Source organism: Theropithecus gelada, chromosome 14, assembly GCF_003255815.1.
Source record: "Theropithecus gelada isolate Dixy chromosome 14, Tgel_1.0, whole genome shotgun sequence".
Classification (NCBI taxonomy): Eukaryota; Metazoa; Chordata; class Mammalia; order Primates; family Cercopithecidae; genus Theropithecus; species Theropithecus gelada.
Window position 1 is genome coordinate 79,096,767 of NC_037682.1, and position 27,016 is coordinate 79,123,782.

General features: G+C 36.9%; 1 protein-coding gene and 1 pseudogene across 2 annotated transcripts in view; one reads left to right on the top strand and one right to left on the bottom strand.

The window, feature by feature from the left end:
• The window catches only part of TMEM135 (transmembrane protein 135), a 261,010-nt gene that overhangs the window by 23,087 nt on the left and 210,907 nt on the right, over positions 1-27,016 (top strand). For both annotated transcript variants that reach the window (XM_025357908.1, XM_025357910.1), the window contains exons 3-4: positions 1,078-1,170; positions 16,565-16,598. In XM_025357908.1, the coding sequence (XP_025213693.1) occupies positions 1,078-1,170; positions 16,565-16,598 (127 nt within the window). The remainder of the gene's footprint in view (positions 1-1,077; positions 1,171-16,564; positions 16,599-27,016) is intronic.
• On the bottom strand, positions 17,274-21,147 carry LOC112607260 (annotated as a pseudogene).

Consider the following 27,016-nt stretch of genomic DNA (forward strand, 5'->3'; position numbering starts at 1 on the left):
CCTGGCCAATTTGGTGAAACCCCATCTCTACTAAAAATACAAAAAATTAGCTAGGCGTGGTGGCAGGTGCCTGTAATCCCAGCTACATGGGAGGCTGAGGCAGGAGAATCACTTGAACCCAGGAAGCAGAGGTTCCAGTGAGCCAAGACCGTGCCACTGCACTCCAGCCTGGGCAACAGAGCACGACTCCATCTCAAAAAAAAAAAAAAAAAAAAAAAAAAAACCAAAAACAAAACTCAGGCAGCTACTGGTCATTTGTAATTTGTAATTTATGAGGCACTATGAGGATTCCTACTTTCAAGGAATATATTCTAGTAAATGAAAAATGACATACATAAAACTAAAATATATAAAATGCTTTAGTAAATGCTGTAAGAAAAAGTTATCAAGGGTTGTGGAAGCAAAGAAGGGAAAACATTTATTGAATATCTACCATGTGTTGAAAAAATAGTCATAATAATAGTAATAACAGCTAACACTTTCTAAGTACTTGTTATGTGTCCTGCATGGTGCTGGGAAATGTCTCATATAGTTCTCTTAATGGCTCTATGAGATAGGTAATATTATTCTCATTTGGTAAATAAATGAAACTGAGAAGCCAGAGGGTCTGCATAGCCAGCAGATTTGGATCCAGGGAATGCCTGAATGATTGTGACTGGCTGTTATCGAAAGGACTGTTACCCATTATTTGTTACTGTAGCAGCCTTAATGAGAGTTGGTGAGAGACTTAACTAAGGCAAGGGCAGTAGGTTGGAGAGGAATTTGAAAGATAAATTGCATCTGTAATAATTTAAGGGAATAATTTAATATGTGGGGTAAGGGAAACAGAAAGTGAAGGATGACGTGTGTCAAACATAAGTGGATAGGTTGTTGTTGATATTAACCTAGGAAAATAGAGGAGAGAGAACAAGTTCATGGGGATAGGAGAGATATAAGAAGTTTGATTTTGAATATGTTTATTTTGAGGTACTGTGCTACATTTAAGTAGAGGATGGATAGAGAAGGGAAACTTCTATTCATAATAACTGAAGTAACCAACTAGGAATTTCATACAAAAATTCCAAATTTGAATTTCAGGAAGATACTTGGAAAATTCTACTCATGGACTCCTGGCTTTGGTGCCGCTTTGCCAGCATCTTATGTGGCCATTCTCATTGAAAGAAAAAGCAGGTAAAATTTTATATATTTATTTAACAGAACTGATTACCTGTCCCCAACCCCAACCAGATTTTTTTTTTTTTTAATTATCACTTACAGGGATGAGAAATATTTCTAGATATATTTTTTCAGTTCTGCAGATATTTGATTGAAAATTACTTTTATATTAATATTTATATGTATTAATTTTCTTTTTATTATCTATAAAAATATAAAAATGGACATTATAGAGCAGTAATAGCCTCTGTTTACTAAAAGATTAGAGAGTTCTATGATATGACCTAACTAAAATATGGCTATGCAAATTCTAGGCCAGGTGGCCCATTCCTGTAATCCCAGCACCTTGGGAGACTGAGGCGGGTGGATGGCTTGAGCCTTGGAATTTGAGACCAGCCTGGCCAGCATTGCAAAACCCTGTCTCTACAAAAAAAACTACAAAGAAAATTAGCTGGACGTGATGATGTACTGATGTAGTCCCTGCTACTGGGGAAGCCGAGGTGGGAGGATCACACGAGTCCCCAAAGGTCAAGGCTTCAGTGAGCCGTGATCATGCCACCGCACTTCAGTCTGGGCAACAGAGTGAGACTCCTGTCTCAAAAAGCAAGCAAATAAACAAACGTATTATAATCAAAGGTCTTTTCCATAGCCATAATAGCATTTCACACTTAAGAAAATTAACAATAGTTTTTTATTATCATCTAGATCTGTACTTCGCTTACTTTGCTTCAGGCTCATTGAGTGATCTCAAATCAATTATTATTATTATTATTAATTGATTTATTTTTCCGTGCTGGAGTCTTACTCTGTTGCACAGGCTGGAGTGCAGTGGTGTGACCTCAGTCCACTGCAACCTCCACCTCCCAGGTTCAAGCAATTCTCCTCTCTCAGCCTCCTGAGTAGCTGGAATTACAGGCGCATGCCACCATGCCTGGCTAGTTTTTGTGTTTTTTTTTTTAGTAGAGATAAGGTTTCACTGTGTTGACCAGGCTGGTCTCAAACTCTTGACCTTGTGATCCACCCTCCTTGGCCTTCCAAAGTGCTGGAATTACAGGCGTTGACCACTGTGCCTGGCCCAATTATTATTTTTAAGACATCTTGTGTTTTAAAAAAATTTTTTATTATCAGCCTGAAATTTTCCATGTGAATAACTATGATTTCTATAAAATGTTGCAAACTTACATAAACTGTTCAGTCAGGTAAACAGTTAAAATTTAAAGGTTTTGCCATAAGAAAATACTTGCCATCTCATGAATAATTGTTTTTATTGCTGAGGAATTTATCCACCATTGTCCCAGATAAATCAAAAAAGGATCATGTATCAAAACCACTTATGAAGATGCTTATTGTAGTCATTGGCCCTCTGGTAAGAATGTAATTCTCATCAGATAACCAAATATTAAACTACTGAAAGCCACCTTTTTCTTTTTTTTTTTGAGACAGAGTCTCACTCTGTTACACAGGCTGGGGTGCAGTGGCGTGATCTCAGCTCACCACGGTCTCCACCTCCCCGGTTCAAGTGATTCTCCTGCCTGAGCCTCCCAAGTAGCTGGGATTACAGGCACCCGCCACCATGCCCAGCTTATTTTGTATTTTTAGTAGAGATGGGGTTTCACCATGTTGGCCAGGCTGGTCTCAAACTCCTGGCTTCAAGTGATCCACCCACCTCGGCCTCCCAAAGTGCTGGGATTACAGGCATGAGCCACTGCACTGGGCCATGAAGCCCCTGTTGCTAGGCCGGAGTGCAGTGGTGCGATCTCAGCTCACTGCACCTACTCTGTGGTTAAGCAATTCTCCTACTTCAGCCTCCCGAGTAGGTGGGACTTCAGGCATGTGCCACCACGCCCAGCTAATTTTTGTATTTTTAGTAGAGACGGGGTTTCACTTGTTGGCCAGTGTGGTCTTGATCTCCTGACCTCGTGATCCGCCCACCTCGGCCTCCCAAAGTGCTGGGATTATAGGCGTGAGCCACCGCACCTGGCCCATGAAGCCACTCTTAATGTATTTTTGTAAGTGTCATAGTATCTAAATTTTTGGAGTTCTCTGTTGGATTATATCAGTGACTATAATACTTATCCTTTTGGATTATTAGAATGACTAAAATCAAAGGATTGGTGGATGTTGTAACCTCAGCAAAATCAAGTCAGTAATTCCAGAAGCGTAGGTTACTCCACCTGAAAAGAGAGTACAGCATGATTGCTGAAGCATGGAGTTTGGAGCTGTGCTATCTGGCTTAGGAGCCCAGCTCTGCCACTTACTGTGTGATATTCATTACTTGCAAAATGAAAATAGTGATAATCTATTTGTAGGATTGTTACTTTATTTTATTTTTTTGAGACGAGTTTCATTCTGTGGCCCAGGCTGGAGTGCAATGGTGCAATCTCAGCTCACTGCAACCTCTACCTCCCAAGTTCAAGTGATTCTCCTGCCTCAGCTTCCCAAGTAGCTGGGATTACAGGTGCCTGCCACCACGCCTGGCTAATTTTTGTATTTTTAGTAAAAATGGGATTTCACCATGCTGGCCAGGCTGGTCTTGAACTCTCAGACTCAAGAGATCTGCCTGCTTTGGCCTTCCAAAGTGCTGGGGTTACAGACGTGAGCCACTGTGCCCAGGCTTATTTTATGTTTTTTGAGACAGAGTCTTACTCCGTCACCCAGGCTGAGTATAGTGGCTTGATCTTGGCTTACTGCAACCTCTGCTTCCTGGGTTCAAACAATTTTCCTGCCTCATCCTCCCAAGTGGCTGGAACCACAGGCATGAACCGCCACACCTGGCTAATTTTTGTATTTTTAGTAGAGATGGGGTTTTGCCATGTTGGCCAGGCTGGTCTCGAACTCCCGACCTCAGGTAATCCGCCTGCCTTGGCCTCCCAAAATTTTGGGATTACAGGCATGAGCCACAGTGCCTGGCCTGTAGGGTTGCTTAGATAATTAAGTGAATTATTATATGTAAAAATGCTTAGAACAGTGCCTGACACATAGTAAGAGTTATATATGTGTTAAGTATTATTTTTGTTTTTTTTGCCTGTAGGTAATGAGTTATTCTGGTGATGGTAACTTCCTTATCAATAAAAACTGTGTATATTGGTCTTGAAAAGATATTTTTGAAATATATCAGTTACATTAAAGATTCTCTAAATCAGCATAGCTATTATTTACTCATATTTAGCACTCAAATAATAAGATAGTATTTTTGCTGTTATGTACCTACTTTTCAATAAAAACTGTTGAACACCTTTGTAATAATCAACTAGAGTCAATGGTTATTAACATTTTGCCATTTTACTTTATTTGTATGTGAATATATGTGAATATGTATTTTTTTCTATGTGTGTGAGCCATATGGAAACATGTTATAGACATCATGCCACTTTACTCCTGAGTACTTCAGCATGCATCTCTTAAGGATATTTTTCTACAGAATTACAATACTGTTATCACACACAAGACAATTAGCAACTAGTTTTTCATACCATCCAGTTCGTATTGTCCTAAAATGGCTTTTAATAGTATTTTTTTGAGCCAGAATCTAGTCAAAGTTGATGTGTGTTGATATACTTCTTTCTTTTCCTTTTTCTGAAAGTACTTTTTTCTTGAGATAGGGTCTTGCTTTGTCACCCAGGCTAGAATGCAGTAATGTGAGATGGAGTCCAGTGGCATGATCTTCACTCACTGCAACCTCCACTTCTCTGCCTCAGCCTCCAGGTAGCTGGAACTACAGGTGCATGCCACCACACCCAGCCAATTTTTGTATTTCTAGTATTGATGGGGGTTCACCATGCTGACCAGGCTGGTCTTGAACTCCTGACCTCAGGTGATCCACCCACCTTGGCCTCCCAAAGTTCTGGGATTACAGGAGTGAGCCACTGTGCTTGGCCATGTTTTCTTTTAAAAGTTGCATAGTTTTAGTTCTTACATTTAAGTCTTTCATCCATTTTGAATTAATTTTTGTATATAATGTGAAGTAGAGAGTATTAAGTTTTAAATTTCATTTTCCACATTTGTTGCTATGACATATAAATATAATAGTTTTTTTGTGTTTTATCTTGACTTCTGTGACCTTGCTGAATTTATTAGTTTTAAGAGTTTTTGGTACATTCCTTGAGATTTTCTATATAGACAATTATGTTGTCTGTAAATAGGGATGGTTTTCTTTCTTTGCCAATCCGTATGTCCTTTATTCTGCTTGTATCTGGTATTTGCTCTTAGAGAGAGGCGTTAACTTTTTCATCATTAAGTGTGTTGTTAGCTGTGGGGTGGTTTTTCAGATGCTCTTTGTTAGGGTTAGGATGTTTACATCCTTTCTAGTTTGCTGTGAACCTTTTCATGAGTGGATGTAATATTTTGTTGTATGTCTTTTCTGCATCTATTGATAAGATCATGTGATATTTTTTCTTTTTTTTTTTTTTGAGACAGAGTCTCACTCTGTCGCGTAGGCTGGAGTGCAGTGGCATGATCTCGGCTTACTGCAACCTCTGCCTCGTGGGTTCAAGTGATTCTTCTGCCTCAGCCTTCCAATTAGGTGGGACTACAGGTGCGCGCCACCTTGCCTGGCTGATTTTTGTATTTTTAGTGGAGACGGGGCTTCACCATATTGGCCAGGCTGGTCTCGAACTCCTGTACTCGTGATCTACCCTCCTCGTCCTCCCAATGTGCTGAGATTGTAGGCGTGAGCCACTAGGCCTGGCTGATCTTTCTTCTTTCGCTTATTTGTAGTGTTTTTTTTTTTTATATCAACAAGGACAAGGTCATTGATAGTGTTGTCTGCAGCTGGGTTTCTCAACTTTGGCACTATTGACATGTTTTGGGCCAGATAATACTTTACTGGGAGGGCTGTCTTGTGCAGTGTACCTATACATGCCATTAGCACTGCCTTCCCCTCTCCCATCAAGTTGAGATAACCAAAAATTCCTCCAGGCAGTGCTACATTTCCCCATGGGACAAATGTCTCGTTGTTGAGAATTACTGATCTATACCTTTACTAATTTGCTTAGTCTGGTTTTATCATTTGCTGAGAGAAAAGTGTAAAATCTCCAACTGTGATTCTGGAATTGCCTATTACAGTTTGCATAGTGTGTATCTTTCTTTCCAATTAATTTCAAACATCAGTGTCTTTATATTTCAAGTTTTTTTTTTTTTTTTTTTTTTTTTAAGCAGATAACATAGTGGAGTCTTATTTTTAAAAATCTATTCTGCTAGTGTTACCCTTTAAATTAGATTATTTAGTTCATTAACATTTGAGGCATTTATTATTTATTTGTAAGGCTAGGTTGAGCATGCCATTTTATTTGTTTTCTGCTTTTCATTTGTCTGTTCCTTCTTACTTCCCTTGCATTATTTGATTTTGTTTTTTTTTGTTTTTAGAATTCCACTTTAATTTTTTTTTTTTTTTGTTTTTGGTATTTCAGTGCTTGCTCTGTGGACTGTAATATACATCTTTGAAGTTTCTTACTGTTACTATTTTACTACCTCTCAAAATGTGGCAGTCTGTCTAGGTCCACCTTAGGACTGCTTACTATTGGATTTGTTTTTTGTTTGTTGGTTTGTTTTTTCTCTCTCTTTAAACACTAACATTAGTTCAAATACAGTAAAACCAAAGTAAAAGAGTGTTACTGATATTAAGAGCAATAACTTCTTAGGGCATAAAGAAAAGTTTCCTGGATGTGAAGTGATAACATGGATTTGGGTTCCTAGTTTATTTTCTATTTTCACTTTTGATAAGTGAGGGTTTTTTTTTTTAATCTTTCTGTTTTTATTTCCTGTAAATGAGCTTTTGCACTAGTGTTTCATTCTTAGACACTGGTTGTTCAAAGACAGTTTTTAGGTATTACAGATTATGACCTATTCTAAATATTAGCTGAAGTGTTTTTATTGTTTTAAAGTCTTAAGAAATTTAAGTCTAGCTTTGTTTAACTTCTTTATAACTGTTATCACATGGTTGCTGAAAAAAAATTAATCCTTCCCTTGATCTGATTGTTACATTATTGAATTCTTTGCATATGTGTTGGTTTAGTTCTTTTGTTTATTAGGTGATGCAGTTAACAATACTGGGAAATAGCTCTGTAGTTCTTTCTGTTGAGAGTTGTGTATGTCTATGCATATCAATCACAATTCCTGAGTTTAATTAAAAACTTTAATTTTTGTTTTTTAGTGTTGTTCACAAGCTTGGTGACTTTAAGAAAAAAATCAGGTTTTGTATTTTTTTTTCCCCTTTGGAGTTAAACTTTAAAACAGAGAAAAGCAAGTTTTTTTTTGCTTTATCTCTTGACAAGTTGCCTTATAGTGTGTCTTGTTTTAAGTAAATGTGTCTGTGCGTTATTTGGAATTTGTGAGTTACTTTAGTAGCTTAATTTGCTCTGAAACAGTATTCTTTACTTACCACAAATTTATGTAAGATTTCATTAAATATCAAGATCCATTAAAAGCTTATAAGTAATTTGCAAGGATTGAAGTTGTGCATATTTTAAAATTATGACATCTAGTCCAAAAATCAAGCATATTAGTATTGTAGTTCTTCTATGGTAAGGAAAAAGAATTTATAATTATGCCTTTAATTCACAGAGAAAATCAATGGTATGCTGGTGGAAATAGCCAGCAGGCAGCTGGAAATGTGAGTCTAGGTTCAAGGGAAAAAAGGTAGTTAGAGAAAAATGGGAAGTTTTCCTGTAGTAGGTGGTCGTTGAAATTGTGGAATTAGATTCATGTGGGAAAGCCCAGTATGAGAGGAGGTCTAAGATTGAACGTTTAGAAGCATTTAAGGAGCTGGTTGTCAGCTGAAATGTATACAGTTTAGTCTTTAAATTTAATGTCAGCAATGTACTAGAAAAGGTAGAAGAAACATATTGTGATGACTAGCAGTTTCTTTTTACAAAATAGCAAATACTGGTAGTCCTAAGTTTTAAATCTCTAAAGCTTTAATAATGCAATCTTTACTCTGAGATTTTGCACTCAGTTGTATAATCAGTTTTTCAAAAAGTATTTAATGAGGTGAGAACATACAATATGCACTTACATCTCTTTCTGTCTGGATATAAATATAAATACATAGATAAAGATCTGTCTCTCTGTAAATATCTTCATCTGTATTGGTTTAAGTTTCTTTCTTCCTCTTTTTTCCTTCTCTCTAATCCATCCATCAATTACCCCCTCCCTTTCTAGTAGTATTAAGCTTGCTTTGCTTGCTGGTTTGTGACACCTAGTAAGAGGGCAGCTTACTTAAATCTTAATCGCATCATTGTGGGGTTCTGAGAAAGCTTTGAAGTTGTTTCCAGGGTTGCTTAAAAAATTTGTGCCGCAAAGGACTCTGATCATAGAAACCCAGTAGGAAGCATTGGTAACATCTAGTTTATCTGTAGGAGGGCTGTTAAGAACTAGTCTTCTTTTTCTTTTTCTAGGAAGTGCTTTGTTTGTGGTTTAGAAAGAAGTTGTTCTGATGGATTTTGTTTTGTAGAATTGCTGTGGAATTTGCTTTGATATTTAGTATTAGCCAAGAATTGCAGTGTGCTCAAACATGAACATGGATTAAGGTATCAACAATTACATATTTATTGCAAGCATACTTATTTGTTAAATTATTAAATTGCACTGTAGTACTTATGAAACTCCAAACCGGGTATGACCAGAATGAATGATCTATATAATATACAAATAAAAGAATACCCATAAATTTGGTCTGTAAGTTCTTGGTATCTTCAGGTTTCATTGGCATGTTAACTTCACCAGAAGATTAAACACTTTGTTGCCTTCTGTAAAGTTTACTCCTTATGTACTGTGTAAGATAGAACATGATCATAGACTCTTGCTCTAGATTAGAAATTTGTTCTATTAATTCCTATGCTTTAAGGAAGTATTTTTATACCTTCTAAAACATTCTGACAGTTAAAAACCCATTATACCTTGAAAGATCTTCCGAGATGATTAAATAGCATTTCTTAATAAGCCATTACAATGCTTAGGAATTTTCACTTTTTTAAATTTCTAATATCTCCTTATTTATAGAACATATTATTATTTTTATATGTATATTTCATATGCATATACAGGATATATACATATTTAGAATTTAGAAGTTGCATTGTTCCTACTGTATTTCCCAGTGGCCTGTTGTGAAGTGTGATATGTAGTATCATTCAAAACTTTGAGGTTAGCTAAATAATACATACACCAAAGTTTCTGGAAAAAAACCCATTATTGATTATGCATCTAATTAGAAATGATAATGCTGTTAGATGATAATAATGCTTAGAATTTCAGCAGGATGTATGAATACTTTTTAATCTACTAAGATGTTACAGAACATTTATTTATTTTATTTAATGTTTTCCTATAAGAATGATGATACTCTGACTACACAGTTTCTGTAGCAGTGGTTCTTTTTTTTTTAAGACAGAGTTTCACCAGTCATCTAGGCTAGAGTACAGTGGTACAATCATAGCTCACTGCAGCCTTGATCTCTTGGGCTCAGGTGATCCTCCTGCCTCAGTCTCCTGAGTAGCTGGGACCACAGGCATGTGCCGCCATGACCAGGTCAGTCTTATTTTTGGTGGAGACGAGATCTCACTGTGTTGCCCAGGCTATCTCAAACTCATGGGCTTAAGTGATCCTCCTAACTTGGCTTCACAAAGTGCTGGGATTACAGGTGTGAGGCACTGCGCCTGGCTGCAATGGTTCTTAGTACTTTTTTTGATAACACCCCTGGAGGTGCACACCCATTTAAATTTTGTATGCTGCAACTTTGAGAGATTCCACCCCTTCTCCAACCAAAATAAATAGATAAATAAAAGAAGGAAACAATGAGAAAAGCTTATGTGGTGTAAAGGAATATTGGACTGCTTATTTGCTGAGCTTTCCCAGCCTTCTAATATAGTAACTCTCAGTAGAATGGGAGTATAGGATATGGGTATCAGAATCTCCTGTGAAATTTAACAAGTTACTTATTGTGCTTCTTGGCCCCAGCTTCTCCCTTTTAGACCTATGCCATCATCTCTTCTAACAGGCACCTCCCCCTCTCCATCACTGTGTTAGCCATGTTTTAATAGGTAACTTGGTTTCCAGAGAGGATTTAGTCACCAGTAAGGGAGTGGCCTATTTGTCTTCAGAATTAGGCTAAATATAGTCAAGTGTAAAACAATAAAATGGCATTTAAGTAACTTCTCAGTTTTTCGTAGTGCTTAATGTAACTGAAGAAGTGATAAATTATTGTTCTGATATCATACAGTTATAAAGTTGACATTGAAACAGAAGATGAAGACATTGCATGAAAGAAATCCTATCAAAGAGTGTGGCCCTATAATCCAACATACCATACCCTTCAGAGATAATATTCTCTCCAGGTGTGAATTCAGCAGAAGCTATTAAGGAGGTGATTTAGGGAAAGATAAATTGAAATTTTGAGAACAGAATAGGACTTAATCTAATAGCAATACATTCTCTGCTTTTACATAATAGTAACAGTATGTGAAGGCTTTAGTCTTCCTCAAAGAATAGAAGTCTGTTAGGATGCCGTGTTAAACAAGCAAGTGAATTACAGAACTTAAAGATAATTTAGGGCCAGGTGCATTGGCTCATGCCTGTTATTCCAGCACTTTGGGAGGCCGAGGTGGGCAGATCACTTGAGCTCAGGATTTCGAGACCAACCTGGCCAACATGGCAAAATCTTGCTCTACCCAAAATACAAAAAATTAGCTGGGTGTGGTGGTGGGTGCCTGTGGTGCCAGCTACTTGGGAGGCTGGGGTGGGAGGATCCCTTGAGCCTGGGAAGTGGAAGTTTCAGTGAGCCAAGATTGCACCACTGCACTCCAGCTGGGCGACAGAGCAAGATTGTCTCAAAAACAAATAACAACGAGAAAGATAATTTAGTAGTGCAAAGATATTCTGTAGAAGTAATGCATTGGACAGAGCCTGAAACTGCAGTCAGATGAACTGACTATGAATTCCAGCTTGTCTTTTTGTTGCTTTTACCTTTTCAAGGAAACCACTTCACTTCTCTGATTCTTGGTCTTCAATAGAGTAAGGATAATGGTGTCTGCCTTTCACTTCATGGTACTATTGGGTGGGTAAAATTTGATATCATAATATCGATTATACCTTGTAGATTGGTAAGTTTTATGCAACTTTAAGGTCTGATCACTTCTTTGCTAATAAATTGGTATCATTAATTGGCCCTCCCTTGTTCTAGTGGTTATCTTTGGTGATTATATGTCTATAATATACTTTTTTTCTGTAAGGATGTGTTCTTAGGAATACTTTGTTGACTGTGTCTAGTAATTCCATAATCATTTGTTTAGTGCCTCGTATGCCTTAGGTGTGAGGTATTGATGCAGGATTTTTCTTGTCCACTTTGCCAACTGGAGACCTCCATGACTGGTGATGTCCCCCTGCCCTGCACCCAGGCCTTACTTGGCCCCAGGCCTTCCACTGGAGGCAGGCCCTCTACTTGGCCTGCCTGTGTTATGGCTTGTACCCACGTTTGGCAGTTCCCAGGCTCTTGTCCCATGTCCAAGAAGAATTAGGATACACTGACAATTTGAAGGATGAGGAAGGCAGAGAAGAGTTTTATTGAGCGGTGGAGCAGCTCAGCGGAGAGGGGACGCAGGGATGGTTCCCGACCCCTGCAGTTTGGTGGTGTTTTTCCTCTCAGTGTGCCTGTGTCTGGGGCTTTTATGGCCTCAGAATAGGGAAGTGCTTGCTGATTGGTTTGTGAGTATGCAAAAAAGTTTAAAATGAAGACTCTGCTCAAAGGTGGGCACCACAGTGTAGAAAACCAATTAGGAAAGGGTAGGTATATATAAAATAGGTGGAGGGTGGGGATTAATTGGAGAAAAGTGTGCCAAACAGGAAGGCAAGTTCTTAATCTGGTCTGTGGATTTGACTTGTAACTTGGCTTTCAGGCTTTAAACTTTCTTTGGCTTGGAGGTGGGATTTCACCAGGGACCCACCCCTATCTGCCTAGGCATTTGACTGTCTCCTATTGCTGTCAATTTCCCCTTCTGAAGAGGTACATCTAATTGCCATTAGGTTAAGGATGATGTCCAGTCTTAACTGCTTTCTGCTGACAGGGGGTGCTGTTTTGGGAAAATGGCAGTCAGATGTCTCTTAGACACCTAAGAGTCCCCAGTAAAAGGGAGCCATCATTCGAGACTCCGGTTGCATAACTGTTTGGAGTTTGATGGCCTGAAGGTGAGAAGAGACAAACCAGGTTGTTAGAAGATATGTATCAAAACAAAACATGGCGGTAAGAACAGCTCAAAAACTGAGGCTGCTAACATGCCCAGATAACTGGTGGCTGTAGTTATGCCTGCTAAGACTTGGGTGCTGGGGCTTGGTTGGGTTAGCTCCTTTGGTCTTATTTTCAAAAAAAAAAAAGCAAAAAAAACCCCCCAAAACCTTCAGGTTATGGGCACCCTGTTCTCACCACCTGGCAGGATTTGCAGGATAATTGCCCAGAATTAGAATATTGATCCCGATTTTTACGTTACTCATCCTTTTTCTTTCTTAGCTGCATCCAGAGATCACTGGTTGGTTCTCAGGAATAAGCAGAGTTAGTCTAAAATGCAGGCAAAACTTAAAAACAACTAATGAGATGAGAATTTAATAACTGTATGATAAGTTTTGGAACTGTTTTCTGTGTTTCCAGTCCTCATTTTGTGACAAACAAGTCCTGATAGGACCGAGTTGTTTGCAAAATAAACTTTAGTCTTATACTTGGCTTAATCATTTGCATAAAGTGCACCAAGAATAATTATTTTCACGTAGGCCTTTAAAATTGGCTCTGTGTGGAACTCTATTCCATATGGAATCTCAAATAAGACTGTTTTTTTTTTTGATGGAGTTTTGCTCTTGTTGGCCAGGCTCAAGTGCAATGGCGCGATCTTGGCTCACTGCAACCTCTGCTTCCTAGGTTCGAGCGATTCTCCTGCCTCAGCCGGGATTACAGGCATGCGCCACCACGCCTGGCTAATTTTTTGTATTTTTAGTAGAGACAGGGTTTTTTCATGTTGGTCAGGCTGGTCTCAAACTCCCGATTCCAGGTGATCCGCCCTCCTGGGCCTCCCAAAGTGTTGGGATTACAGGCGTGAGCCACCGCCCTTGGCTCGGATAAGACTTTTTAAAAGCTGAGCCCAGCCATGGGTTTATACCCTCAAATACCTGTGAATTTGGTAAATTCCTCTCTTCTTGAGGTGTCAAGATAACTTGGGGCTCCTGGACCTGATAGAAAGTCACATTCTTAATCACCACAAGTTAGGAACCCTGTACAGGAACTTTGTAGACAGGGTATGAGGCCAGTACTCCCAATGGGCTTTTATTGGCTCTGCAAGTCAAGCTTAATTCCTTAAAGGGAAGCACACCCTTCCAGTCAAAGCCTTGGTAAAACAACCAGTCTCTCTAGTTGTGTCCTGTTGCAAAAGAAAATGGATTCTTATTGCAGTGATGCAAATAACTGTATTGCCCTATGCTAAGAATACTCACAAAGTTTCCAAATTCTGGAGAAACCAAACAGAAAGAAACAAATATTTTCCAAACTTTGTTCATAGTATACCTTACTCAATTGTTGAAAACTGTAGATAGCTTAAAAGAAAAATTTCCATGACTCTGAAAAATAAAACAAGGATCAGCAATGTTTTAAGCAAAAAGTTAAAACGATTATTTAAGTTTTCTATTAGTTCAGTCCATTCAATTAACTCTTGTCCTGCTTGATATTCATGAACATTTCAGCTCTTCATGAGTCCGGAATGATTTTCCTTTATTCCAATGTCACAATCTCCAAAGATATCAGGAACTTGCATTTAAGAGCACCTGTCAAAGTCCTGTAGCTGATTATAAACCATTTTTGGAAGAGGATCAAGACAACTGTCTGTGAATGACAAAATGTCCAGGGTGGTTCCAGTCAGACACACAATTGATAAAGAGATTTGTTTATTTCTGTGGTTTACAATAACAACATAATAACCTTAATTATGATTGAGCACCAGCATGATGCCATAAGTGGAAAATTTCACATTTAAGTACTGAACACAAACTTTATTTCGGGCACAAAATTATTAAAAATGTTGTATAAAATTACATTAAGTTGTATGTATTTAGGTTGGTGCAAAAGTAATTGCAGTTTTTGCCAAGTATAAAGTGTATGTGAAACATAAATGAATTTTGGACTTGGGTCTCATCCCCAAATTATTTCATTATGTATATGCAAATACTACAAAATACAAAAAAATCAAAAATTGGGAACACTTCTAGTCTCAAGCATTTTGGATAAGGGATACTCAGCTTTAGCTCATTTCACCTTGAAATGCATTTATCAGCGGGGTGTGGTAGCTCATGCCTGTAATCCCAGCAATCTGGGGGGCGAGGGCAGGAGGATTGCTTAAATCCAGAAACTCGAACCAGCTTGGACAATATAGAGAGACTGGGTCTCTACAGAAAATCAAAAAATTAGTGGGCATGGTGGTGTGCGCCTGTAGTTTCAGCTGTTTGGGAAACTGAGGCAGTAAGATCACTTGAGCCCAGGAGTTTGAGACTGCGGTGAGCTGTGATTGTACTACTGCACTCCAGCCTGGGTGACAGAGTGAGATCCTATTCAAAAACAAAAACAAAAACGAAAAAGAAAAAAAATTGTCAGGCTCTGTCACAGAAAGTAAAGAAATATTTTTATTTTGGAATTTGTAATATATATATATTTTCTTCATATGTAACCAGCTTTTGGTAAAAATGGGTATCCTTTTGGTAAAAATGAGAAGCACTTAACTTTTCTTTCTTTAGTGTATGTGGGACTCTTGGATGTTAATGTTACCCTAATTTTTCTTGGTATAGCTTATTTAAAATAAGCAATATTAGAGTATTTTTGATTTAGAATTTGGTAGGAACTAACAAGAATGATGAGAACTAGTAAGAACACTTTCAATCCATATGTAAAAATCATAGAACAAAGGACGTTAAAAAACATTATAGATATTCTGACAAGTGATTTTTGTTATTATTTTCTTTTCCTAACTTTTAAGTTCAGGAGTACATGTGTAGAATGTGCAGGTTTCTGCCATGTTGGTTTGCTGCATAGATCATTCTATCACCTTTACCAGTGATTTTTAAAAATTCTTTTTGTAAGAGCAATTGGGTTCTCTTGTTCTGCTGAAATGCATTAGGATCTGCTGAGGAGGGATTGTTAGGAGTGTATGGTACTGGGTGTGTGGCACTGTGGGTCCTATATCCCCTTCCCCTTTCAACCAGAGTAGGTACAATGTTACATTTTATATATTGGTGATAATGTAAATTTTTTCTTTAATAATTTTTATGTTAAAAAAGTAGATTTAATAAGTAGATAACTAGTCCCTCAAATGTTCCCTAATTTTAATGACAAATTTGCAGAGTCCCAGAGTACCTAACTTTACTTTAGCACTGTTTAGTTAAATCATACTGCCTGCATATGGCTTTAGGAATATTAAAAATCTTACTAAACCTTTTAAAATAATGAACATTCAGCACTGTGTATGAATCGGGCATCAAGAAGATTTCATTGACAATATCAATATGAAGATTTGGCATATTTAAATGAAAGTGGTTTGACATTGGTACTTTTTATATATATTTCATTTTCTTTGAGTATTGAAAATGTTCATAACAGAAGCTAAAATAAGTTTTTGTAATTTTCAGAGGTCAAACTCTGCCCTAGAATTCTTAAAATCTATTGAAGACATTTTCTAGAGAATAGAATGCGCTTCATTCATTTCTCATGTGCAGTATAAGCCAAGTAGACTGATTAAGGGCAGAAAAAAGTTCTTATGTTTGACTTTCTACCTGAATTTTTATTAAATAAGTTTGGTAAATATGCAATTTTTGTGTAAAGTGTTTATAGAACTTTTGTTTGTCCTTTGGCGTTAGAAAGTTCCCTTAGTGCCTGACTTTTCATTTAAAACGAAATTAAAACCAATGTGATTTAGTATGATTTGTAATATTATTTAATGAAACAAACAATTATATTGTGTGTGAAACAGATGGAAGGCTTGTTTTATTTATTTATTTTTTGATACATTTTTATTTGGTCAGAATTGTTCTTTTTGGCAAGATGAATTAGAATTATTTATAAAAAATTTAGATTTAGCTAGCATAGATGAGTAAGAAATTATACCACTCTTGCCAATAACAAATAACAATGGGGAAATAGTAATTTTAAATATTTAATTAATGACTGCTAAGAATATTTAATGACCACAAAACAAGTGATTTTATGGAATTTTTTTAGATGCAGCTAAATTTAGGTCACAGAAAAATTAGTTCAGCATAATTTACCCGTTTTTCTAAGATACCAGTACGATTCTCAATTTCTGAGAATTCTTTTTATAGACTTCCAATAAATGATAAAGTGATTGTTAAGTCAAATTGAAGTTTAATATCTTCCTTTTAAAATTATTTGCAGGAGAGGGCTGCTCACAATTTATATGGCCAACTTGGTAAGTATTTTGTTTTAACCTTTGATGTCTTCCATAAGCTGTATCTTTTTAAAATCATGTTTTCTTAAAAAAAGTAAAAGAGGAAAGCCACTTGTATCTGAGAATAATCTTCTCTGTGTTCATGGATAGACTTAAATGTTCAAAAAAGCCTTGATACCATCTGGTTTGTTCCTGTCATATAGGATTGAATTTCACGTATTTTAGAAGGAGATCACTGTCTTGTGCTCCTCATTGCCTTTTTCTTTTTTAAAGTTTACATCTTCATCTTTGATAGGCTATAATTCTATATGTATATATCTATCTCTTTATATCTGTTTATATATATAATTTCATATTCTGCCTCTGTTGTGATTTCTTATGGGAAAAACGATATAAGGATGGGTTTTTATGATACGTGTTCTTCTTGAACAATAAAACAACGTTGGTACTATCTCCAAACACTCGGTTCATTTAATAATATAATTAGCTAGGCTTCCAAATTTTTAAGTTTACAGAAATGAAGTTAATGTTATGTTGTTTGATATTCTTTAAAGTAAATATATAATCAAGGTTATATAATTTTTATTGCCAAGTTAATATTTTAAAAACATTTACATTAAAATCTTTTCAGGTTGTTTAATAGACTTGATAGGCAACATTAAAAAATTTAACTAGGAAAGATTAATAATTATTTATTTACCTAAAGTTTAGTTCTTGAATTCTGTAACAAGGGAGTATTTCAGAGGTACATTTAGCAATTCTTTTTAGTTATAAAATATATACTTTTTGCTCTGTACTTTTGTGTTTCTGTGCTAGATGCTGGTAAACAAGAGATAGCTTTTGCATTCATGGAGTTTTACTCTCTAGTGGGAGAAGTCACAGCAGAAATAATAATAATATATGAAAAGGACTGAAAGATGATTTATAGGTTCCTGTGGAAATCATATAGCACCAAACTATTCTGGGTATGTGGGGTTGGGTCAGAGAAAAGTGGGTATAACTCCTTTTGAGTCATAGACCTCTCTGAGAATCTGATGACATATATGGACATTCTGTACAGAAAACTGCTCATGTAAGGAACAATACCCAAATTTTCATTTCAGGGTGTTCATGGACCACCAATTAAGAAAGCCTAGGGTATGCCGTCAAGTAAATTTATTTTGAAATACTCCAGAAAATTAGGAGTTCTAAACTCTTTTAATTGTAATGAAATGGAAATTTCAGGGCAGCAGGAGAGCAGGATTTCTTTTTGGCATTATTCTCCTTGAAAAAATTCTTACTAGAATGTAAGCTCTTGAACTTCTAAATAGAGTCTGTCATGTAGTGAGATTTGATAAATATTTGTTTTAATAACAATCTTGCTGGGTGTAGAATTCTAGATTGACAATGATTTAAAGATAATCCTTTATCTTTGTTCTCTATAGATACTTTTCGTAGTCTGTTGTCAATCTAGTTTTACTTTTTAGGTAATCTCTCTTTTTTTTCTCAATTTTTTTTTTTAAATTTACTTTTGAAGATTTTATTTTTGGCATATTGGGTTTACTATGATATGGATTTATTTTTATTTAGTTTGATCAGAACTCAGCTTTTGTAGTCCAAGAATTAATGGTTAGTTCTGGAATTAAATTCTTATCCATCCCCTCTCTGAATCTTGCTTCTTCCCATTCTCTATATTCTATTGTTTTGGAACTCCTTTGAGATGCATGTTAAACATTCTTATGTGCCTCTTCATGTTTTCTTAATCACTCTTTAACATTTTCCTAATTTTTCATCTCTTTGTGCTGAATTCTGGTTATCTTTTCAGGTTTGTTTTCAAGTTAGCTCATCTATTTACTTGTTTCCATTTATTTTATTTTATTTATTTTATTTTTTTGGTCTCATTTTGTTGCCCAGGCTGGAGTACAGTGGTGTGATCACGGCTCAAACTCCTGGGCTCAAGCAATCCTCCCATCTCAGCCTCCCAAGTAGCTGGGACCACAGGCATATACCACAATATCCAGCTATTTTTTTTTTACGTTTTATTTTTGTAGAGATGGGATCTCTCTATGTTGCCTATGCTGGTCTCAGACTCTTGGGCTCAAGTGATCCTTTTGCCTTGGCCTCCCAAAGTACTGTGATTATAGGCAAGAGCCACTGTGCCCAGCCAATTTGCTTGTTGTTTTTATTTATTATTATTATTATTTTTTGAGATGGGGTCTCACTCTTTCACCCGGGCTGGAGTGCAGTGGTGTGATATCAAGTCACTGCAACCACTGCGTCCTGGGTTCAAGTGATTCTCCTGCCTCAGCCTCCTGAGTAGCTGGGATTACAGGTGTGCACAATCAAGCCTGGCTAATTTTTTGTGTATTTTTAGTAGAGATGGGGTTTCACCATGTTGTTCAGGCTGGTCTTGAACTCTTGACTTCATGATCTGCCTGCCTCAGCCTCCCAAAGTGCTGTTATTATAGGTGTGAGCCACAGCACCCGGCCAATTTACTTGTTTTTCATGCTGAACCTGTCCAGTAAAAATTCAGTTTGAGTGATGATATTTTACTTTTAAAAAGATGATAAACACTAGACTTAACATAAAATCTAGATTTTATGTTAATTAAATGTTAAATAATTATCTAACATACCTCCACAAAACTTTTTTTCCATCATATATTGGTTATAAACTCCATTTCTTCATATGATTTTATACTATAATTTTCTTTTGAAAAAATTACTAAGACAATACTGATTTTATACAAGGAATTTCCCGGACTCTGGGTTTTTAATTGGTCATGAAACTTTGATTGGTTTGGTGTCACCAGCTTCGGTTAGAGACTACTTGGCATATTTGAATGTCAAAGTAAACTTTATTCCTCAAAAGCCAAGTTATATGGCTAGACTTCCTTTTCAGTTCCTATATAATACTTTTCTGAAACCCTCATGCTACAGGTTCTTATTATTTGTCTCTCATTTTCTTCTTACAGCCTAGGCCCAATTCTGTGTTTGATATATTTCTCATTTTGTGTATAATTTCTTAGTAATTTAGAGGTCTTGGAATCAGTTCTGTGCTATTACTGGCAGACCCTGGATCTGGAGCTCCATTACTTCTTCTCCCCTTTTTTCTTTCAATAATACTTCCTTCAATTCCCTCCACCTAGTCTTTCCTCTGGCTCATTAGTAATTACAGTATAGGCTGGGTGTGGTGGTATGGGCCTGTAGTCCTGGCTACTTGAGAGGCTGAGGTGGGAGGATTGCTTGAGGGCAGTAGCCCAAGATCAACCTGGGTAACATAATGAGACCCCGTCTCTTTTTGCAGTGAAATCTGACTTGATTCATTTTGTGTCTTTCTGAGCACTCAATGAATCTGCAACCAGAACCTCAGGTGACTTTTAGTTGCTCCCAGATAAGTTTTAGTTTTTTCTTCCATTATTAATGTCCTTAAAACCGAACCCCATTTGTATAGGGAGAGGCCTAAGGCCAAAATTCTTGTACCATAGGATTTTGAAAGATAGTATAATCTATAGTCAGTGATGACATTTTTTTCAGCACTTCTCACCAGTGACTCCTCAAGTGAATGGGTTAAATGGATATTACTTATATATTCTTGTTTCTCCTCCTGTAATAGATATTTACACCTTGGATACCATTTAGCATGTTGCTGGGGTGTTCAATGTGTTTCCATCAGTTAGCCTTCCTCCACAGCAAAAGCATTTTACTTTATCACTTTTACCTAAAGCATAAAATTCAGGCCTGTACACTGCTGCTTGTTAACTGAGTACATCCACATCCCCAAAGTAATGATCCGTGCTTCATAATCTGCTGTGGATGGATTTCTTCAGAGGATTTGTTGAATTGGGGAAATTCCTATCAGAACTCACAACATCAGATTCACTTCAAATGTTAACATTCTGGCCCAAAACAAAGAAGCAATTAAGAAAGTGTTGCCTATGTTCTTCTGCCACCAGCCAGCACTATAAGCTTCCCAATTTTTCAGTTTTCTACCACAATAAAAGCACTGCACTTGGTCATCAATACTTGTGTAGTAGAGTTCAGCACTAACTCTCTTGGGGTTAAGTGGGCATAGTTTGGCTGGTTCTGAAATGACTATAATCGAGCTTCCTCACTATACATGGTGTGTTTCTTGGGTATATGGTATCTGATACATCTAAAGCCTGTCCAGTTATCAGAAGATAATCTGCGTGAATCTCAGATGGCCTGCCTAAGGCAAATTGATTACTGTTTCCCAGTTTTCAACTTTGTACTGACCATTTTGGATACTAGGATTTGCAGGTTGTGTGGCACTATTTTAAAAATAAATGCCATTGGTAATCTGCAGTTTGGGACAGTTTCTTGTGTCTTCCAACTACTGAGTCTCCATGCTGCCTTCTATTTACTGCTGCATGACAACGAAAGCACCACATGGTATCTCCTTCACCAATATAAAGAAAACCTACCTGTGCCGTTGTTGTTGCTGAAACAGGACTACTGCTTGGAAAACTAGCCAAAGTTTTTAATCCGTTAAACTCTTCTACAAATTCTTCATCCTTATTTATGTCTGCAGGTACATAGTTTTAGATCCTTCAAAACTGTTAAAAGCCATCTTCTCTTGAAAATGGGACTTGTTCACCTTTTCTTAGGTGTCAGAGAGTTCAGAAAGGCAGTCTTGGAGGGTGTGAGCTACCCACCCTCCCACCCAGCCATACCTTCCTTCAACAGTCCTGGGAACCCAGTCATGGAGCCCCTGCTGGGGGGGTGCTGCTTTCCTGCCTTCCCCAGCAGCCTATAATATCATTTTATACAGAGAAAATAAAAAAAGATATTTCAGTCTTTCTTCTTGCATTATTGATCACATATGTTTTAATAATTATTCATATTTGGAATAGTTAAAACCATGTTACTTAATACACAGATTTATCACCTTTTTTTGAATACTGATATAGGTAGTGCTTCTCAAACATAGGCATTCTGAAAAATTTTCTGTAGTACAGTTTCCCATTGGGGAAAAAACCTACAAAGTTATGTTGCATTTATAATAATTATAATTGTATTCACTTCATTTACTTGACAGGAGATAACTTGGATTTTGACTAGACTTTGATGAGAATCAGATCTTCTGCTTACTACTTTGCATATCTGATGATTGGTAGAACTTTTAACAATCTACCTTTTAGCTTTGTGCATTTCAAATTTATTTCTTTTTCATTACCCACATATTTTCAGGGCTTGGCACCCTAGGACGTGTCTATATATCATTATGGCCTCTGGTTCTTCACCTTTGTGTCATGATGGGGTAAGTTGGCACTGTAGACAATAGAGTATTCCTGGAAGCCACTCTTTTTTTTTTTTTTTTTTTTTTTTTTTTTTTTCGAGACAGGATCTGGCTCTGTCACCCAGGCTGGAGTGCAGTGGCATGATCTTGGCTCACTGCAACCTCTGCCTCCAGGGTTCAAGCAATTCTCCTGCCTCAGCACCCAGAATAGCTGGGATTACAGGCGCACACTGCCATGCCTGGCTAATTTTTGTATTTCCAGTAGAGTCAGGGTTTCACCATGTTGGCCAGGCTGGTCTCGAATTCCTGGCCTCAAGTGATCTGCCAGCCTTGGCCTCCCAAAGTGCTGGGATTACAGGCGTGAACCACCGTGCCTGGCTGCCACTCTTTAATGAGCCACTAGGAATCAATGTTCTATACCTAAAAGCAACTGGAAAGTAAATTAATGAATATATCATGCAATCCAAGCTCAATATATCTTGCTAAACTCAACTCTACTAGTAAGCTGGATCCCAAAACCTAGTGCTGCTCACCACAAGGTGAAGTTTGACAGAGAAATCAGAATGTAAAATGATAGGGATCTTAACTATCTATGGTTAAAATACCTTACTTTGGCAAATGTTACCAAAATGTGACTATGTGAACAGATTTTTTAGGGCTCTTTTCGAGGCTTGGAAGAAGCCTGTGGTTATGAGGGGTCTTTATGTTTCTCTGGCTTCCTGCTACCACCACTGTCTCCTTCCTCATTCTCCACTGCAGCCACACTGCCCTCTCTGGTGTTCAGTGAGCATGACAAGCATGCTTTCTCTTCAGGACTTTGATACTTGCTGTTCGCTCTGTTTTGAGTTCTTACCGCCAGATATCTGCATGGCTTGCTGTTTCATTTCACTGAGACTGCTGAAGTGTCACTGCTGTGAGGCCTTCCATACCTATCTCACATGAAGTAACAGTCACTCTTCATGTCACTTATAACCCTGCAGTCCCAAACCTCTTTATCTTTTTTTTTTTTTTTCATGGAATTGATCAACATCTAACATATATCTTTTTTGCTTATTATTTTATTGTCTGTCTTTCCACCTTGGAATTTAAACTTCATGAATGTAGAGTTTTTGTGTGTTTTATACCTGCTGTGTCATGCCTAGAACAGTGCCTAAAATGTACTTTGTGCCATAATTTGTTAAATGAATCATAGATGAATGTGTTTATTAACCCATCTATGCTGGAGGTTGCAAATTTGTTTTTGTGAAAAATCAGACCTACTTGAGCAGTAGGAAAAAAATAACTCCTACTTTCTAGTAGGAGCAACTGGAGCATTATTAGAAGCTTAGCGTTCTAATAATGGAACACTAGGCATAAATGGGTTAAAGAGAAGGATTTATAGGAGACATACCAAATTATACCTAGATGTTTATTTAAAAGCTTGTTTTAAATATTTTAGGTTGGTGCAAAAGTAATGGTGATTTTGCTGTAATATTATTTACTTTATAAGTAAAACCTTGCTTTATTTGACTGCATTAATGTTGTATTTTAGATTAAAATATACAAAGATTAAAAGTCGGTGGTCGTGGAACATAGATGAAGTACGTGACTTACTTTGAACTGAGTGTGAACACTTAGGTCTTGCCAGCTCATGGTGTTGTAATCAGAATCCAGAAAAATAGATAACTGCAGGAAATCATCTACTTTAAAATGATAAACTTAAATTATTAAGTGATAATAAATACTACAACCTGAAAAGAATTTAAAACAATTGATTAATCTTAGTTATAGATTATAGATTATTTTTATTGTGTAACAAAGTATCTTAAATTTTCTTAGTGGCTTTGTTATTGTGCTGCTTTTCTTATGTTTTCAAAAAAGTTTAAAATATTATGCCTGCATGCTAGAATAGATTTGAGTTTTAATGTATTTTTTTAGACACTCATATGCTTTTCTATAGTAGCACATGGTATATACTTCAATACCCAAATACTGTGCATATTCATACACTTATTTTTAAATTATAAGTAAATTTTCTGGCCGGGCGCGGTGGCTCAAGCCTGTAATCCCAGCACTTTGGGAGGCCGAGGCGGGTGGATCACAAGGTCAGGAGATCCAGACCATCCTGGCTAACATGGTGAAACCTCGTCTCTACTAAAAATACAAAAAAAAACTAGCCGGGCGTGGTGGCGGGCGCCTGTAGTCCCAGCTACTCGGAGGCTGAGGCAGGAGAATGGCGTGAACCTGGGAGGCGGAGCTTGCAGTGAGCCGAGATCGCGCCACTGCACTCCAGCCTGGGTGACACAGCGCGAGACCCCGTCTCAAAAAAAAAAAAAAAGTAAATTTTCTAAAACTTTTGTGTGTTGCCTGCTTTAGATTGTAAATTCCTGGGAAAAAGATCTTTAACTTTGATATTATTGATGTTAGAGAGCACACTTAAAATACTGTATTTAAAAAAAATTAAAACTTTTATTTTGAAATAATTATAGATTCATATGCAATTATAAAAAGTAATATAGGGATCCCATGTTCTCTTTACCCAGTTTCCCCCAATAGTAGCACATTGCAAAACTATAATATAATATCAAAATCAGAATATTTAATTGATACAGTCAAGATACAGAATATTTCCATCATAGCAACACCCACTTCTCTCTTGTTGTCACCCCTCCTTAACCCCTGTTCATGGTTTTTAGTTATTATGAATAAATCTGCTATAAATATTCATGTACAGATTTTTATGTTTTTATTGTTCTGGGATAAATGCCCATTAGTGCAGTTGCTGGGTTTATATTGTGGTTACATGTTTAGTATTTTCTTTTTTTTTTAAGACAGATTTTTACTCTGTTGCCCAGGCTGGAGTGCAGTGGTATGATCTTGGCTCACTGCAACCTCTGCCTCCTGGGTTCAATCGATTCTCCTGCCTCAGCCTCCTGAGTAGCTGGGATTACAGGTGCATGCCACCATGCCTGGCTAATTTTTGTATTTTTAGTGGAGACGGGGTTTCACCATGTTGGTCAAGCTGGTCTCGAACTCCTGACTTCGTTATCTGCCCTCCTCGGCCTCCCAAAGTGCTGGGATTACAGGCGTGAGCAACCACGTTTAGTTTTTAAAGAAACTATCAAATGTGTTCCTGAGTGTTGGCTGTACCATTTTGTTAGGGTTCCCAACCTAGAAGAAAGCTTTGAATCTCTAGTTCTTTAAAATGGAAAACCTTTTTGGGGGTTACATTTGTCTGTAAATTTTAGTATTAGAAAAATTTCTGGGAAAGTACAAAATGTGAATTGGTGTTTTTAGCCAGTTATAAATGCTCAGTAATTCAAAGCTTTAATGAGATCAAATACTTGACACATAGATATTGACTATGTCTAAGGGAAAGTGAATTTGAACATAATCATAATTTTTTCTGGATACTAATAATAACCTGATGCGCTTCATCTTCCTTTTTATCTAAACAGAGCCATTTATTTATTACTATATAACTTTTACTACATGAAGAGGGTGCTTGTTTCAGAACAGGTAGGGATTTAAGGATTCAGGGAGAACTGAATTCAATCTAAAGAAATAACTTTTCTTATGACTTGATTATATTGCTTACAAGACTAAGTTGAAATTGTTGGCTTATAACATCCAACAATAAAATTTCTAAATGTTGGGAGGTTTTATTTAAACAAAATATTTACTGTTTTTTGGTATGTGTCTCTGATTTGGAAAATAAAGAGGAGAGTAAAAGTCATCTGTATTTGGGAGGCCAAGGCGAGTGGATCACCTGAGGTCAGGAGTTCGAGACCAGCCTGGCCAACATGGTGAAACCCCGTCTCTACTAAAAAATACAAAAATTAGCCAGGCATAGTAGCATGCGCCTGTAATCCTAGCTACTAGGGAGGCTGAGGCAGGAGAATCGATTGAATACAGAAGGTGGAGGTTGCAATAAGCCAAGATCGTGCCACTGCACTCTAGCCTTGGCAACAGAGCAATACTCTGTCTCAAAAAAAAAAAAAAAAAGAGAACTTTAAGAAAAAGAGCCATCAGATACAAGTACGTTTTGATAAGTTGCAATCATTAGACCATTAGTTTATAGCCTTAATGATTAACTAGCATTTAAAAACATACAAATTGAAGGCAATTGTATTAATACCCATCTGAAAATGTTGCTTTCTTGTTATATGTTAGTTAGCATGTATTAGAGTGAAAAGTAACCAATTTAAAAAATAGTAGTTTTCTAGATTTTAAATGTTGATAGTGAATTAGTTATTAAAGGTCAAAATGAATGAAATGTATATAGAAATAAGTATAAAGAGTTAAATATTTTCTCTGTCCAAAATATGTCTATAAAATTATGGAAAAATTTTCCTGGGGCTGATGTGCCAGAACTGATTACCCATAAGAGAACACTTACTGTTAGATTTCAACTTTGCCACAGTATGATTTAAGAGAGAACACATAAGCAAAATTTGCATTTGCATGATTTTCCATTATTATATCAGTTGTGACGACTAAGTTTTCCAGTCTTTCAAAATTGATTATATGCTGCTAACATTTATTTAAAATGTGATGTCATGTCAAATGTAATTAGTTCACTTACATTTTATTTTAAGAAAAAAAATGTAAGACATTTAAAAATCCTTCTGTGTGACTCCTTTTGAAAACTTCTCTGTAATTTTATTTATGTCACCAAGCATTTCAACAGTATATATGTTTTAAAATTGTAAACATACATCTAATGTATGTTAGCAATTTGTCTTTAGCATTTGGTTTTTCATGTTAAACATGCAGTATATTTTATTAAAACATCTATATTTGATTTTTCAAACATAGGTTTGAAAATGGTGATTCAGGCTGGGCACAGTGGCTCACGCCTGTAATCCCAGCATTTTGGGAGGCTGAGGAGGGAAGATCACCTGAGGTTGGGAGTTCGAGACCAGCCTGACCAACATGGATAAACCCCGTCTCTACTAAAAATACAAAATTAACTGGGTGTGGTGATGCATGCCTGTAATCCCAGCTACTCGGGAGACTGAGGCAGGAGAATAGCTTGAACTTGGGAGGCAGAGGTTACATTAAGCCGAGATCATGCCACTGCACTCCAGCCTGGGCAACAAGAGCAAAACTCCATCTCAGAAAAAAAAGAAAAAAGAAAAAAGTGCTTTCTCTTGTTCTTTCACTCAACAGAGAATGATCCCCACAGACCAAGCAGTTCTCTGGAAGCACGTTCTCTAGT